Here is a 14128-nt window from a genome sequence, read left to right as displayed (position 1 = left end):
CCTGTGGGTTTCTTGAGTGAGCTAGCTTGATTATTTTCACCTTTGGAGCTCTGGTGTCCTGTCCCCAGCTGGCTAGAGTTGTTATCAGGTATATCAGTCTAGGAGTTCATTCAGTTTTCTTGTATGAATTCAGCTCAGGTTTCCAGGTAGCTGATCATCAAGTGTGTGGTACAGGCTCTGTCCTACAGTCTTAGAGGTGCAGGGGTGATTGGTGTATATACCGGTATGTGATTGCAGCAGGGGGTCACGCTGTGAACAAGGCATGGGGCTGAGAACCAACCCCCAAGAGTTTCTGAGGAAAATGCATCCCTGTTCCTTAGAGCTTGCTGGTGGGTAGGTTCTGCAGACAGACCATGGGCATCCAAAGTTTTTGGTCGTAAGGACTGGGAGGTACCAGTTACCTTTGGAACCCTGTCACGGGTGGCTGGGTGACCTGAATGGAGCTACCAGTCCATAGGTCCCTGATGTGGGTAGGTGCGGACCTTGTTTGATAGTCAAAGCAATGTCAAACGTCAAACACCCACCTCTCCACCGCACAGCTGAAATGGTTGGAGTTTGCCAACAAGGGCCTGTTCTCCTGAAATAGGCCCACACATGTCCACGCAGAAGGGAAAGGTGCTCAAGGTCCACGGACCGTTTATGCCTGGACAGGAGCTGCTTCTGTCCTGAGCTCCCCTGGTTAATGGAGCTAACAAATTATCTTTTCCCCCCAGTTGCAAATTTTTTCCTTCCCCAAGGCCGGGAAGATGGCTCGGCTCTAGGTGCTCAGCAGGGCCTATCTCAGGCCCAGGGATTAAGCCAAGGAAGCCGGCTTTGGGGTGGGGGGACACGGTAAAATATACGCAAGCACTTAGCTTTTCCTGAGAGCGCCGTTCTCCTCAGGTTCCGGAGGTGTGAGTAGGCTGTGCGGCTGTCTGCTTCTCCCTATGGAAACTGCAGCCGAACGCTAGTACTAGCCCGCCGCCCCCACTGCCGCTGCTCTGGGAACAGTGCCTGAGGGCTCCCCGCGATTCAGGACCAGTAACTCCTCTCCACTTCTGAACGGTCTCTCCTCTGCCTGCCCCTCAGTTCATTGTCTAAGCTTGCCTTTGATGCTCAGGGCTCCCAGCTTGTCAAAAATACGCTTGTTTCACCTGCTTTTTCGGGTCTTTGTTGTAAAGAGGGGTTGCTGGAAGCGTCTGTCTATTCCGCAGTCTTGGCTCCGCCTCCTACCTCTTGAAATCTTTGAATATCCACTAATTCTAAGAAACGCGAGACAGACTCAAATGTCTAGTTGTACTAACAGTATAGCAATATTGGGACCTCTGAATTAAAAAAAATCCATTAATTTTTCTAATAGCTTCTTGCTCCATGTTGCATTTGGCGGAGTATGTGGATTCTTTTTCAGGGCACATTCAGTGAGGTCAGCAAAAAGTACCGCTGTCTGCACCTTTCCGATCATGGCCACCAGGGTGAGGACGATCATGGCCACCAGGGTGAGGACGTTATTGTAAGGCAGTGTCAAGCCCTGAGACCCTTGCTCCCTGTCCCCTTCCTTGGCTCGGCGGTTTTCTCCCCCTGACTCCAGACACATTGTAGTCCTCCACCCCTACGACCACCCCTGCCCAATGTCATCTTCAGTTGAAAGTGACAGCCCGTTAGATGTCACTTACAGGTCCTGTGGGGACCGCTCTCAAGGTGCTCAGCAAGGAAGCACAGTCTTTCTGATGATGTGCAGCATTGCCTTTTCTAGGTCTCAGGCTTTCATTAGCTCTGTGTTTTGACTTGGTTTATTAATGTTGAGGGCATCAGCAATTTGGGGGGCTTTTTTATTCTTATAATTTCATAATGCCTGTGATAGTTACTGGTAACACTTCTGAGGTTTGCAAATTTAACTCTGAAGTTTATCATTCACCCTTGTAAACGTGTGCCTCCCCTGGGATGCATTGCTGTGCAGGCTGTACCAGGCACCCAGGATACCTAGGATAGCTTATGGCCTAAGTGATAAAACTGGTCTCTCAAGCATGTTTTGTCTGGATGGAAAGTAGCATGTCTTTCTTCTGTGGGTGGTTTTCACCTTTAAAAATTTATTTTACCTGAACTTACGCAGTTTAAGTATAATAGAATGAATATCCACCTTTTACCTAATCCCACCAGTGTTACCATTTTTGTCGCATCTGCTTTGTCTCTCTTTCCTTTTTTTACTGAACTGTTGGAAAGTAAGCTGCAGACATCACACATTCGTCTAAATACTTGAATGTGTGTCTTCTTAGAGCAAGGACGTTCTCCTCCATCATCGCAGTGCCATTCACGCTTCAGAATCGAGCTTCATCGTATAATACTAATATACTGTCCATTTTTAAATTTCCCCACATGTCCTATGACATCTTTTGTAAATTTTCTTCTAATCCAGAATCTATTAAGGTATCAAGCCCTGCATTTTGTAGTCATGTCTCTTTGGTCTCTTTTAATGTACAACAGCCCCTGCCTTTTTTTTTTTTTTTAACTCTCATTCCATTGACATTGTGAGTCCAGATCAGTTATGTTGTAGAATGTTCCTCAGTCGGAATTTGTCGGATTGTTTCCCTGTCATTAGACTTGGAATCTACACTTTTCGGTGGGACCACTGCATACGTTATATGGCATCCTTCCCATTTTATCCCATCAGGAGGTCCAGAATGTCAGCTGATGGCATTATTGTTCATGCAAAGTTTGATCGTTTGTTTCTCCATTGTAAGGGTCATGTTTCTCTTTGTCACTCATAAATAATCTGTTTGCCAACAGCTGTTCATCCAGTAATTTTAAGATCTGTTAATATAGCTTGCCTGGATCAATTTTTACATAAATCTGGGACTGTAGAAAATAGTAATTTTTGTAATTCTCTTGTCCCCTAGCTGATTTCTACATAAAACTGTAAATCAGTTGTTGTCTAGTCAGTTCCAACTCATGGAGACCCCATGTGTGTCAGAATAGAACTGTGCTCCATAGGGTTTCCAGTGGCTGCTTTTTCAGAAGTAGATCACCAGGCCTTTCTTCCAAAGCACCTCTGTGTGGACCCAAACCTCTGTGCAGCTGAGTGCATTAACCATTTTGCAGCACCCAGGGACATCACATAACACTTGAACCCATTTAAAATAAAAGTAAAGTCTCAGTACAGTTAGTTATTTTTCACACTAATCTGCTGATTCTCACTCCCAGTTTAACAGATTCATGATCTTGGCCAAAGACTTCCTTCCTGTCAACTTATTGTGAAGTCTTGTCTTGGAGTTACAGTCTTTCCAGAGTGGACACATGGCTCCATTATTTCCTCTCAGAGGCTTGGGGTCAGTCTGCCATCACAGGACTTCAGACCACTTCCTCGAGCTGCCTGTGACAATCATTCAGCCTGCTTGGACCCTTGACCCGTGCGAAAGGGAGACCTAGGTTTGTCTTTCTGGTCCGTTTGGAGTCATAACCTGCACAAGGGGTTATAACCTCTTTTAACCTAAGGCATGGTGAACATGTCTCATGTCACTACATTCTCTTTGCCTCATGAGTTTTTTTTATGGCTTCTAGTATATCATTTTATAGCTCACGATGATTTGTTTATTCTGTCCCCCAGATAGTATTTATTTATTTATTTGGTTTATATTTTTTTTCCGATTACAGTGTTTCTCTAAATATCCTTATGTACAAATTCCTAAAAGCAAAACTACTGGATCAAAGAATATGTATATTTTAAGATTTATGAGGCAAGTCTTCAGCACAGTGACTTATACCTGATAAAACCTCTTCATCCATTCCCCAGAATTGTGTACACACACACATACAGACGAAATTTCACATAATCTTTCTGGGGGTTCCTGAAGCCACGGGCTGAGGTTCAGAAACAGTAATTTTCAAGATTGAAATCTGTACGTTGCCCGAGATCCCCTGGCCTAAGAAGCTCGTTCAGGCTGACTCTGATCACACCGTTCTACACTCACAGTACGTTCCAATAATTCTAAGAAGACAGCTAATTCTCACCAGTTGTGAGACTGTTAGAAGCTTTCCATTACATGTGCTGAAAAGAAACATTTATGATTGGCATCTGTCAGATTTTCACTTCTTGAGAGTAGAGTTAGAATATTTCATCTTCTGTTTCTGCAGCTTCTCTCGTAATGCTTATACACAATGAACACTTTACCCCTCGTAACCGACAACTTGTGTGTCTGTGCTCTGTAGCCAAGATGCTGGCAACGCCAGTTTTTACAATGGCACATTGGGTTTGAATTTTGCTCAATCAGTTACATCAGTTCAGTTGTTCTAATTTAATTTAGTTATAATTCATAAAACAAACGTTAGAGCATTAGAGTGGCTAGTCAGAAGCTCTGAAATACCCTTTCCATTAAGTCTTAGATTACCCCATGATAATGGACCGCAGACTTTGACTGTTAGAACTAACCCAGGAACGTCACCACAGTGGGAACTGGAACCTGGGGCTTTTCATTTTTCTTCCTCCTGGTGAGGGAACATTTTGCCAGTGACTCTCAGGCAGCCTTAACTGATGATAAGGTTTTGGATTTTGAGGTCACTTAACATCAGTAGCTATTCTTTCACCTCTCCATTAAAGCATAGGCATTTTAACTTACACCACTGGCATCCTTCCCTCCAAGTACTCGTTTTTGGGGCAGCTGAAACATGGCCCAGCATTTTCTAACTGCAGTGTGTCACTGGAAGGAGCCTGTGACCCAAAATCTTCCCAAGGATGTCAGAGGAAGATGACTGGCTGAAAATGATGGTTTCTGGTATTAGGTGTTTTTGAATCACATGAAATGGTCAAATCACCATGCTATGCAAGTGCCTGTGTGTGTATTTACATGTGTATGTGTGTGTTCATTTGCATGTGTGTGTGTATGTGTGTGTTTGCATGTGTATGTTTGTGTGTGTGTTTTCATTAAATAACCAAACGTTTCAATGCCACAGCCTATTAGACCCAACATTCAGTTGTAAGCTAGTTCAGAACAGATACGATGCGACTACAGAATATCAAATGAACTTCCTTCTGAAGAGATTATTCCTAAACAGAATTACATTGTGCTGAAAGACATCTGTATATAGGAAAGTATGTAGAAGTCACAGCTATTAGAAAGTGTTGTGTATTCTCAGTTTGAGCCAAACTGTTCAAAAAAAGAAAAGAAAACTCAAGGAAATCAGTTCCTTGGAGCCTGTTAAGGAATTCACTGAGGCTAGAGTTTTTGGGTAGAGTACTAACTACTCTGGGTGCTAATGCAGTACTTTGTTATTTCAGAGTAAACTCAGAACTGCTTCCAGGAGAATCCTCTGAGAAAATTAAAACAAGGAAGGGTATAATCCCTCTGTGATATATTTGAGGTAAATTAGAAAATAGGAGACTGTAAATTCAAACCTGGTTTGCCACTAAATCACTGAAAGTACACAAACTCTCTTTGCCTCTGTTTGTTAAGTGGAGGCACCAGCATCAATACTTTGTTGCTTTTGAGTTTTGCATCATACTAAAAAAGGCCTTTGCCATTCCAGGATTACAAATATTCTCTCACAGTTTTTTCTGGTGCTTCTGTAGATACTTTTTCCTGCTTAGTTTTTGATGCATCTAGAATGAACTTTGGTAGATCAAGGAGAGTAGAGCTTTAACATTACTTTTTTCCAAAATGATACTATTTATTGAATAACTAGACATTTTTATCTTAATCAAACTTGCCTCTTATATCACTAAAAAAATAAACAAGTCCAGCAGGCAAGAAAATCCTCCTTGCCCTCCACCATACCTCAAAAGGAAACATCCATCATTTTACCAAGCTTACCTATTCTGCCTTTGCTCTCAATTACTGTCTTTTCCTTCCCCTGGAACACTGCGTCCTCAGCCCTCCCCTCTCTTCAGACCTCCCCCTCCACTGCCCACCTCTTTCTCTTTAAAACACACTCCAGGCTCCCACATCCACAACGTACCTTTGATTTGTTTGCTTCCGTGTCCCGCTCCTGCCCACCTCTTCACCCCCTCACTTCTGCAGGGCCGTCTGCTCTCATGAGCTCTACTTTCTCACCTTCCTTTCACCCCACAACCCTCTACAGTCCTAGCTGTGCTCCAGCTACTGTACTGAAGCAGCCTCCTGCCCCTCCCAGCCCTGTGCACTGGGCAGGCACTCCATTGTCATCTGGTCACTGACAGACGTAGCTGCCCTCGTTCACTCGCTCTCTGAACAATATATATCTGTGTCTTTGTACTAGAGGTTCACCCAAGTGTTAGGAATTCAGGCTCAGCCCTGAAGGAACTTAGGGTCTAGTGTAAGAGGCCACGGCAGTGACGCAAAGTCAGTGCAAAGGGCTAGAGAACATGGGAAGGGGGAGCATTTGAGACTTCGAGAAGTACAAGCTAAGGGACAAGTCGGACTTTGCCAGGTGAAGGCAGGGGCACTAGTGGCGGGAGGTAGGGCTGTGAGATGAGCTTCAGGTTTAAGTGAGAGCCAGAAATCTGGAGGGGCCTTGATCCCATGCATGGACTTGACCCTGAGGAAGGGAGCCACTCGAGGGTTACTCAGAGGTGGGCATGATCAGATTTGTGCTTCCTGTACGTTCTTCTGTACTGATACATGCATTGGGCATCTCTTAATCATCCTATGGAGGTGTCTTGAGAGCAAGGACTGTTTCTTTAACACCAGAACCTAGAACAGTGCCCAGTCCACAGGAGGTCCCCAGCAAAGGTCTGCTGAGTGAATGAAGGAATATTAGCCTGGACAGTGAACAAACGGGTCATTTTCTCCTAAAAGCAAAAAGCACAACTCGGGAGTTATTTTATCCCGTTTATTTTCTTTCGCAAAACATCCATTTCCTGAACACCAAATAGCTTATATAAGTTTATTAAAATGTTAATAAGATTGATCTTCATAAAATATAAAGCAAATCCCTTTTGTTTGTGTGGTTACAGCATATCCACAGGGTAAAATCAAGTCTCGATGGAGGTGTGCCTGTTGCTGTAGGCCCCATTTGAACACCAGGTTGTCTAATATCTTTTGCTTTCTGAAGGGAGAAATGGGAAAAACATTTAACCTTTTTTTGTTTCAAGGGTCAGACAGCTCTTTTGAGAAAGGGGAGATGCTCTGATTATAATTTTGAGCCCCTTCATTATGAAATTCCACGTCACCATATGTTTCCTGCTTCAGATTCTTTGGCTTTTTTGTTTATTTTAATGTACAACACCGAGAACGTGGAGATCTCAGGATGGGAGCTATCGTCATCTTCAGGAATGTACATATGTATATGAAAAATTGTCTGCCTTCCGTGCGAGTGGGTCTGAAGACGAGAAAATGGATTCCATTTCCTATGTCTGTTCCCTGAAATCTTTTGATAAACAGGAAAATAGGGTATGATGTTTGATTCCTGTTATTCTTAACAACTCAAGCAGAGCTTTAAATAAGATCCAGGCTTTCTTTTTAGTTGTCAAATTCATGTCCCCTGCTTTTGCTTACTTCTAGTCACACAGCCAAGAAGAGAAATGGCCACTTCAGTGCCATGCACTGGATTTAATGGCCCTGAAGGGGGAGAAGTGGGGTGTGGGAGCAGGGAGAATAAGGTCTGACATGAAACTCACAACAGGAGAGAGGACAGGCTGAATAGAACCATTCGGTAGTAGACTCGTCCTCCCAAAATTTTAACCACCAGGATTTCTTAGAATTGTTGCGTGGTGCAGTCTTGCATTAATTTTTGATTAAGTGTATTGTTAATCCCTTTTGGATGGGAGGCCTATGGTTGACTATGTACTAGTTACAAATACAATAATAATGGTGGTGACCGATGTTATTATGCTGTTACTTATGTGAAAGACACTCGATTGCCTGCTTTCACAGTCTGAGGTGAACACAGAAGAATGCATGCCACCCGAGGCTGCAGAATGGCACACAGGTCTCTAAGATTATTGCCCCAAGGGCAGATAGGGAATATTGTACATGGGGTAGAAAGCACAGGGAACCTTTCATTTACACATCAAAAGAAAGGGAAGGATTTACAAAGCAGCATGTTTTATTTTTCTCTTTCTTTCCTGCAACCATTTGCCCATAAGCTTTCAGCACTCAGTGGGCTGGCCAGAGCCTCAATCCCTCACAGTCATCCTAAATAATGCACACTGGCCGCTAGGTTAACATCTCCCAACATGGAGACCAAACAAGTGGGGAAAAGTCAGAGAGGAAGAGCAACCATTTATAATAAATAATGTAAGTGTGCCAGGTACTCTGACAATCTAAGATGTACGCCTTCATTATACCTTCTACAACTGTATGTGGCAAGTGCTGGATTATAAAAATAAAACATGCATGCAGATGAAATCTTTTTATGATAAAAATCCACATAATAGAATATATTCCCCACTCTGGGGTTGTTGTAGCCTCCTTGTAAGTTGATGCTTTTCAACTGAAGAATATAGACGGTCCATCGATGTCAGGCAAAATGTGATTTGACTTCTGACTTAAGTGTTGCACAGCCACACTGGTTACTGTTCTCTGCTGATGAAAGGACAATCGAAACAGTAGTTCTTAAGCAGGGATGCACATTAGAATCACCTTTTTAAAATACACATGCTCAAGTCCAGTTCTCGAAATCCTCATTTAGTAGTTCAGAGGTCGGGCTGTGCACCTGGGCTCTCCTAACAAAAGCCGCTGCACACACCGCCATTAACACAAAAGGAGACACGCATGGAGTACATCTAAATTGTTGACTGGCTTTTAATGTCCAGGGGCTTTTGAACCATGGATAAGTTTGTTCTTGATTTAATAATCAATTTGTTAATTGATTGTGTATATTATTAATTGTATATATCCAGTAAATGAAGCTTTAAAACTGATCTTTGTTAAATATTTACGCATTGAATAAAAGCTAAATTGTATTTTCTTAACAATTTAAAAAGCAGTTACTAATCTAGCTGCTGCTTTTAAACTCTTCAGACACCTAAAGCAGCACAAAAATAAAAAAAATAGTCACTACAAAACCAATTATTACATTTACAGTCAGACCCATTCTAAAGCATCAACACTGTTGGCTTAATTCAAGGCCTCTGTGTATGCCCATCAGGCAGGTGAAAGGGCAGACCTAGGGCTCAGAGGCAGCTCAGGGAAGGAGACCTCAGTTTGAAATCATCTGAGATGCAGCCCTGAGGCTGGGCTTGTGTTGCCTAGAGGGAAAGGGCAGAGAGAGGAGGCCAGGAAGAGCACTGAGAGGAAGAGACTTCAAGGGGTAGTGCTGGCTTTACCCACTGCTTACAGAGCCCTCTGCCGAAAGAGGTCTGGGAAGAGACAGCCAGCCACTCGTTTGTACTTCTGAGAGCATCTTCCATAGAAGAGAACAGAATGCAGCTCACAGAGGACAGAGCCAAGCAAATGGTCAGGACGTAGAGGCACCAGGGGTGGAAGAGAAGTTTGGTAGAGAAGAGCGGGCGAAAATGGAGAAATTGTTTGAGGGCCTAGGGATGGGTGAGTGGGCCTATGTTTTTAGTTGTTGTGGTTGTTTGTTTTATTTTGTTTTTCATTTTAAGGTTGTAAAGATTTACTGTGTTTGTTGACTAAGAGGAAGGAGCCAATGCAGAGGAAATCATTGAAGATACAATGAAGAGTAGAAAAAAGATTAATGGAGCAAGGTCCTAGAGCAACCAGGGGAGACTATAGTTTCCCAAATAAGTCTTAAAGAGGAGAGAAAAGGTTAGCCTGAGTAAGCAAATACACGTATTTAGCTGAATTGTATCTTGTGGCTCTGTTTTGAGACTTGGCATATTTGTTTCTACCTAAGAAACTGATGTGTGACTGGAAGTGAAAGAAACTGATTTGCCTGTGTGGCTGGCATAATAAGGCTTCATCTGCCACGGTCACATCTCTTGTGATTAAGCACAGTAAGAAATTAACGATAGGCAGAGCTGGAGCATAAGTGTGTTGTAAGTAGAACTGCCCCATAGGGTTTCCAAGGAGCCGGCTGGTGGTTTTGAACTGCTGACCTTTTTGGTTAGCATCTGTAGCACTTGACCACTGTAGCTCCATTGTAAGTATAATGGGGCATAATATCATAAAACCCAGCTTTGCCCCAGACCTTGAATTATTAGGGGCTTTTGCTTTTTTATTTTAGGCAATTGTGCATTTATTTCTCTGCAGAAAATGGGTAAGAACATGATCCATACATCATTTTCTAATCTTACAAAGGCAGGTACCAGGGCACACATGTGTGCATGTACATACAGATACTTTATTCAGCAAATTTAAACAGCAGATTTGAACAGCCTAGAAACCTTCATTAAAAGGAACTCACTTTATTTTAACCCTTTGTAGCAGGGAGATATAACCAGAGAAACTTCTTTCAGCCCCCACCCAGTGTTACTCATTTCCTCTCCTTCTCCCCGGGTCAGAAAAGGTAATACTGTATACGGAAAAGCCTTTGAAAACCGTAAGGCTCTCTATAAATGGAAGGCACCCAAATGGTAGTTAACACATTTTCCACTCTCCCTTCACTGGACTGTGAAACCTAGGTGTAGCACCCCCTCTAGACAGAGTGAGGCGGGTTAGGGATGAAGACACTGCTGAGGCCTGTCTCCTAGTCAGAGGAAACATTTGAAAAGGGAACTTGCATTTGAAAGTGCCAACTTTTGATGACTTTGATCGAGTCAGGCCCAGACTTGTGGTGACCCCATGCACAACAGAATGAAACACTGCCCAGTCCTGTACCATCCCCATGATGGGTTGTGAATTGGACCATTGTGATCATAGAGTTTTTGTTGGCTGATTTTCAGAAGTAGATCACCAGGCCTTTCTTCCTAGTCTGCCTTATTCTGGAAGCTTCGCTGAAACCTGTTCAGCATCATAACAACACGCACGTCTCCACTGACAGACGGGTGGTGGCTGTGCATGAGGTCAAACTCTGGTCTCGAGAGAATCAAACTCTGAGAATCAAACTCTGGCCTTGCGAATGAAGGTAAGAATTCTACCACTGAACCACCTACCTCTGTATCTTAGACGCTCCCTTAACTTGGGCCAGAGGTATATCCTAAGATCATAAACGTGTAAGACCCATGTCTTGCACTGAGCAGAGGCCACACGGCAGGGCCAGCCTCAGAAAAGAAGCAGCTCTACCAGCCTCATTACCCCAGCCCACACTGGCAATTCTGCAGGCTCTCTCCCGAGGCCTTGCCACAGCTAACAGTGCCTCTTGGAGAAAGCCAGGTTTCTTCTTTGGGCTGTAAAATAAACATGATGGACCAGCTAATGCCAGGGTCCTCTCTCTTGATGAAAATTACCTGGTTCCCCAACCTGGCCTGGGCTCCCATTCTATCCCTCCTATAATCTGCCCTCTTAACCACGTTTCCTGGGTGATAGCAATATTTTTTTTCTTTTTGTATGTTTAACTCAGCGCTCTGAGGTAATATGAGGGATGAAGTGAAGTAGCTGTCCATCTAAATTGCAGCTACATTTTCAGTTGGTTGAGCTATTATCATCAGTAAGCCCTGACTCTTTGGTAAATGAGATTCCCAGGGATTAATGGAAGTTACCAGCAGGCCTTAAAAAATTCTTCATTGACCTCTTGTTTTGGAATGTTTAGAGTAAGTTTAGGAAAGTGTGTGTGTTTGTGTGTCTGTCTGTCTGTCTGTTATCCTGGTGCTTTCATGTCTTCAGGAGGGCTAAGTAAGCACCATCAGCAGAAGCCTGTGAAGCCGGGTAGAGAAATATAGAAAATAAAAAAAAAATTTTTTTAGGTGTTTAATTTTTGTTGTTGTCCTCAAGTTTGCTTCAACCCCATGTACAACAGAACAAAACTGCCCAGTCCTGCACCATCTTCATCGTTCTTGATACGCTGAAGTCCATTGTTGCAGCCACTGTGTTCTGAGTGCCTGCCAGCCTAGGGGGCACATCTTCCAGCACTATATTAGACAGTGTTGTGTTGTGATCCATAAGGTTTTAATTGCCTATTTTCAGAAGTAGATCACCAGGCCTTTCTTCCTAGTCTGTCTTGTCTGGAAGTTCCACTGAAACCTGTCCACCGTGGGTGACCCTGCTGGTATACTGGTGACATAGCTTCCAGCATCACAGCAACACACATGCCATTGCTGTATGACAAACTGACAGACGGGTGGTGGAGGTGTTTTATTAGGCAGCATCAAATGAACAGAGCCCGGAAATGTAAAACACAGAAGGTGTGAGCATAATTAGCTGAGTATAAAAAAAATAAGGTAAGAATATTTGTAGCCCCTTCTTTGCTGTTAGACACTTGGGTAGATTATGGACTAGCTGTGTTTATGGTAGTTAAAAAATGATCTCTGTATCCAAGGCAGTTTAGAGGCAGAATAGGTGGTCACTCAGTCGTCTCTGATGCTCACTTTCAGGACCACTTTGATTAAATACAAACTGTAACATGCCTTGAGATGCTCAGTATTCATTCTTCGGTCTCAGCCATTTCCCACAAACTATGTAAAATCACCCCCATTCTATATATGATCTTTAAAAAAATTTTTTTCCGACTTTTAATTTCTTTTTACTTTACTGAAAATAATTCTGGGAACTCAATTCACTTAGTTTTTTCCTTCTCTTTCTTGAAGTGGTTGATATTTGTGCTAAAAATAAATTCATTCACTTTTCTGTTTTGGAAATTACCAGAGAAGGAAATTACTTGTTCTTAGTCATTAAAAAGATAGTTTAGTTTACTGATGATGTGTGTACTTCAGAATATTTGATTTACATCTGAATTACTTTAAAAAAGAAAAAACTTCAGCGATGTCAGCTTTGAACAAATATTCATTTGAATTAAAAACTGATGTTTAAGTCATTCCCTCCCTCACACTCGGTGAAGAATGCTGGACGTTCTGGGGCTGAGCTTCCGCCATTGGTCCGGTCAGCGGTGTCCGTGGGCCTCATGTGTCTGCTTCTGGCTAACTCACGGTGACGTGTCTTCCCCAGGTCTTACCTTCAGCCTCATATTTGCATTACTATTTCCTTAACTGGTCCAGGTTTTCTGTTGACATTGTCTCTATTACTGCGTTTCTCCCCAGTCCTATGCTCCGTAGGAGTTGGGGAAGAGATCATTTAAACCAGGATGTATTATTATTACTGCCGCAGGAAGATGGGAGCCCGAGAAAGGACAAGGTTGGGACTTCTAATCAGCCCCAACTGGTACTTTGCTTCCTCTGAGATGTGGAGAGAAACAGAAGGTTATTGAACAGGAGGCCAAAATGGAAAGGCTAAAGATTTTTCAGTCCCTTATACTGTTTACAGATTGCCAGACTATGAAGTCCACCCATATACAAATGTCCATTTAAGAAATATTCCTGATGTCAATTATTTATTTTTCATCCCCTACCAGCACCACCTCCCCACATACACGCACGCACACACACACGCATATGCATACACACACGCACATGCACACGCACACATGCACCCCTTTACGGCAAATGAAGCATTTACTTTTAGAAGCTTTATTTTTCTAAGAAGTTACACTTGGAAACCCTGAACAATGATATTTAAAGAACCATATGAAAATTTGTATATCTAAGTGAAACCTTCAAATTATTCATCTTGAGGGCCTACCTGTTTATCCCAAAGAACTTCCCGTTCAGAATTGCCTTCAGCTTTTTTTTTTTTTGGTTTACGATGCACATGATAAAATGGAGGATTTCCACGGCCTCTTTCTTCTTTCTTGACTCTGAATAACTTGTGACCCTGCCCTCAAAGGATGAAACGTTGCCAACACAGACAACATTCAAAAGAATGTATGAGCTATTCATTCAGTAAATATTTGGGTACCTGCTATGTTGGCAGGTGGTCTGCTGGATGCAAGATATAAGATGAAAAGACAATTGCAGTCCCTACACTACTAAAGCTGCATACAGCCTTGGGGGAAACGTTCTCACAAACCATCGCAACACTCGGTAAAAGCAGCAGCATGTGCAGGCTGTAGGGGGAGCCTGGGCAAGGAGTGACTTCCCAGATATGTTTTGAACAGACACCATCCTGGATTAAATTATCATCTCCCAAAGTGAGAGCACTGAGGAAGGTGTGAGGTCTAGATTTTCAAAAAAAAAATTTCCAAAAAAAAAAAAATCTATTTTCATTTTCTAATAATCACTTCTCATCTCTGCATAAATGCATTTGACCTGAAATAGCTTGCATGAAATGGGCACTGCTACAGTGGT

The 14128-nt window shown here is 42.8% G+C and overlaps 1 protein-coding gene across 6 annotated transcripts in view; it reads left to right on the top strand.

Annotated features, from left to right (window-relative positions):
* LYRM4 (LYR motif containing 4) overlaps positions 1-14128 on the top strand; it is a 175566-nt gene that overhangs the window by 66596 nt on the left and 94842 nt on the right. The window contains exon 3 of one of the 6 annotated variants that reach the window (XM_023557653.2): positions 3178-4516. The exons of the other annotated variants lie outside the window; for them this stretch is intronic. Within the exon in view, the coding sequence (XP_023413421.1) occupies positions 3178-3231 (54 nt within the window). The 3' untranslated portion in view covers positions 3232-4516. Of the gene's footprint in view, positions 1-3177; positions 4517-14128 lie in introns of those variants that run through there. 6 annotated transcript variants of the gene reach the window in all.

This window comes from Loxodonta africana, chromosome 1, assembly GCF_030014295.1.
Source record: "Loxodonta africana isolate mLoxAfr1 chromosome 1, mLoxAfr1.hap2, whole genome shotgun sequence".
Classification (NCBI taxonomy): domain Eukaryota; kingdom Metazoa; phylum Chordata; class Mammalia; order Proboscidea; family Elephantidae; genus Loxodonta; species Loxodonta africana.
The sequence above is the reverse complement of the archived record's forward strand: the minus strand, read 5'-3'. Positions and strand labels throughout refer to the sequence as shown.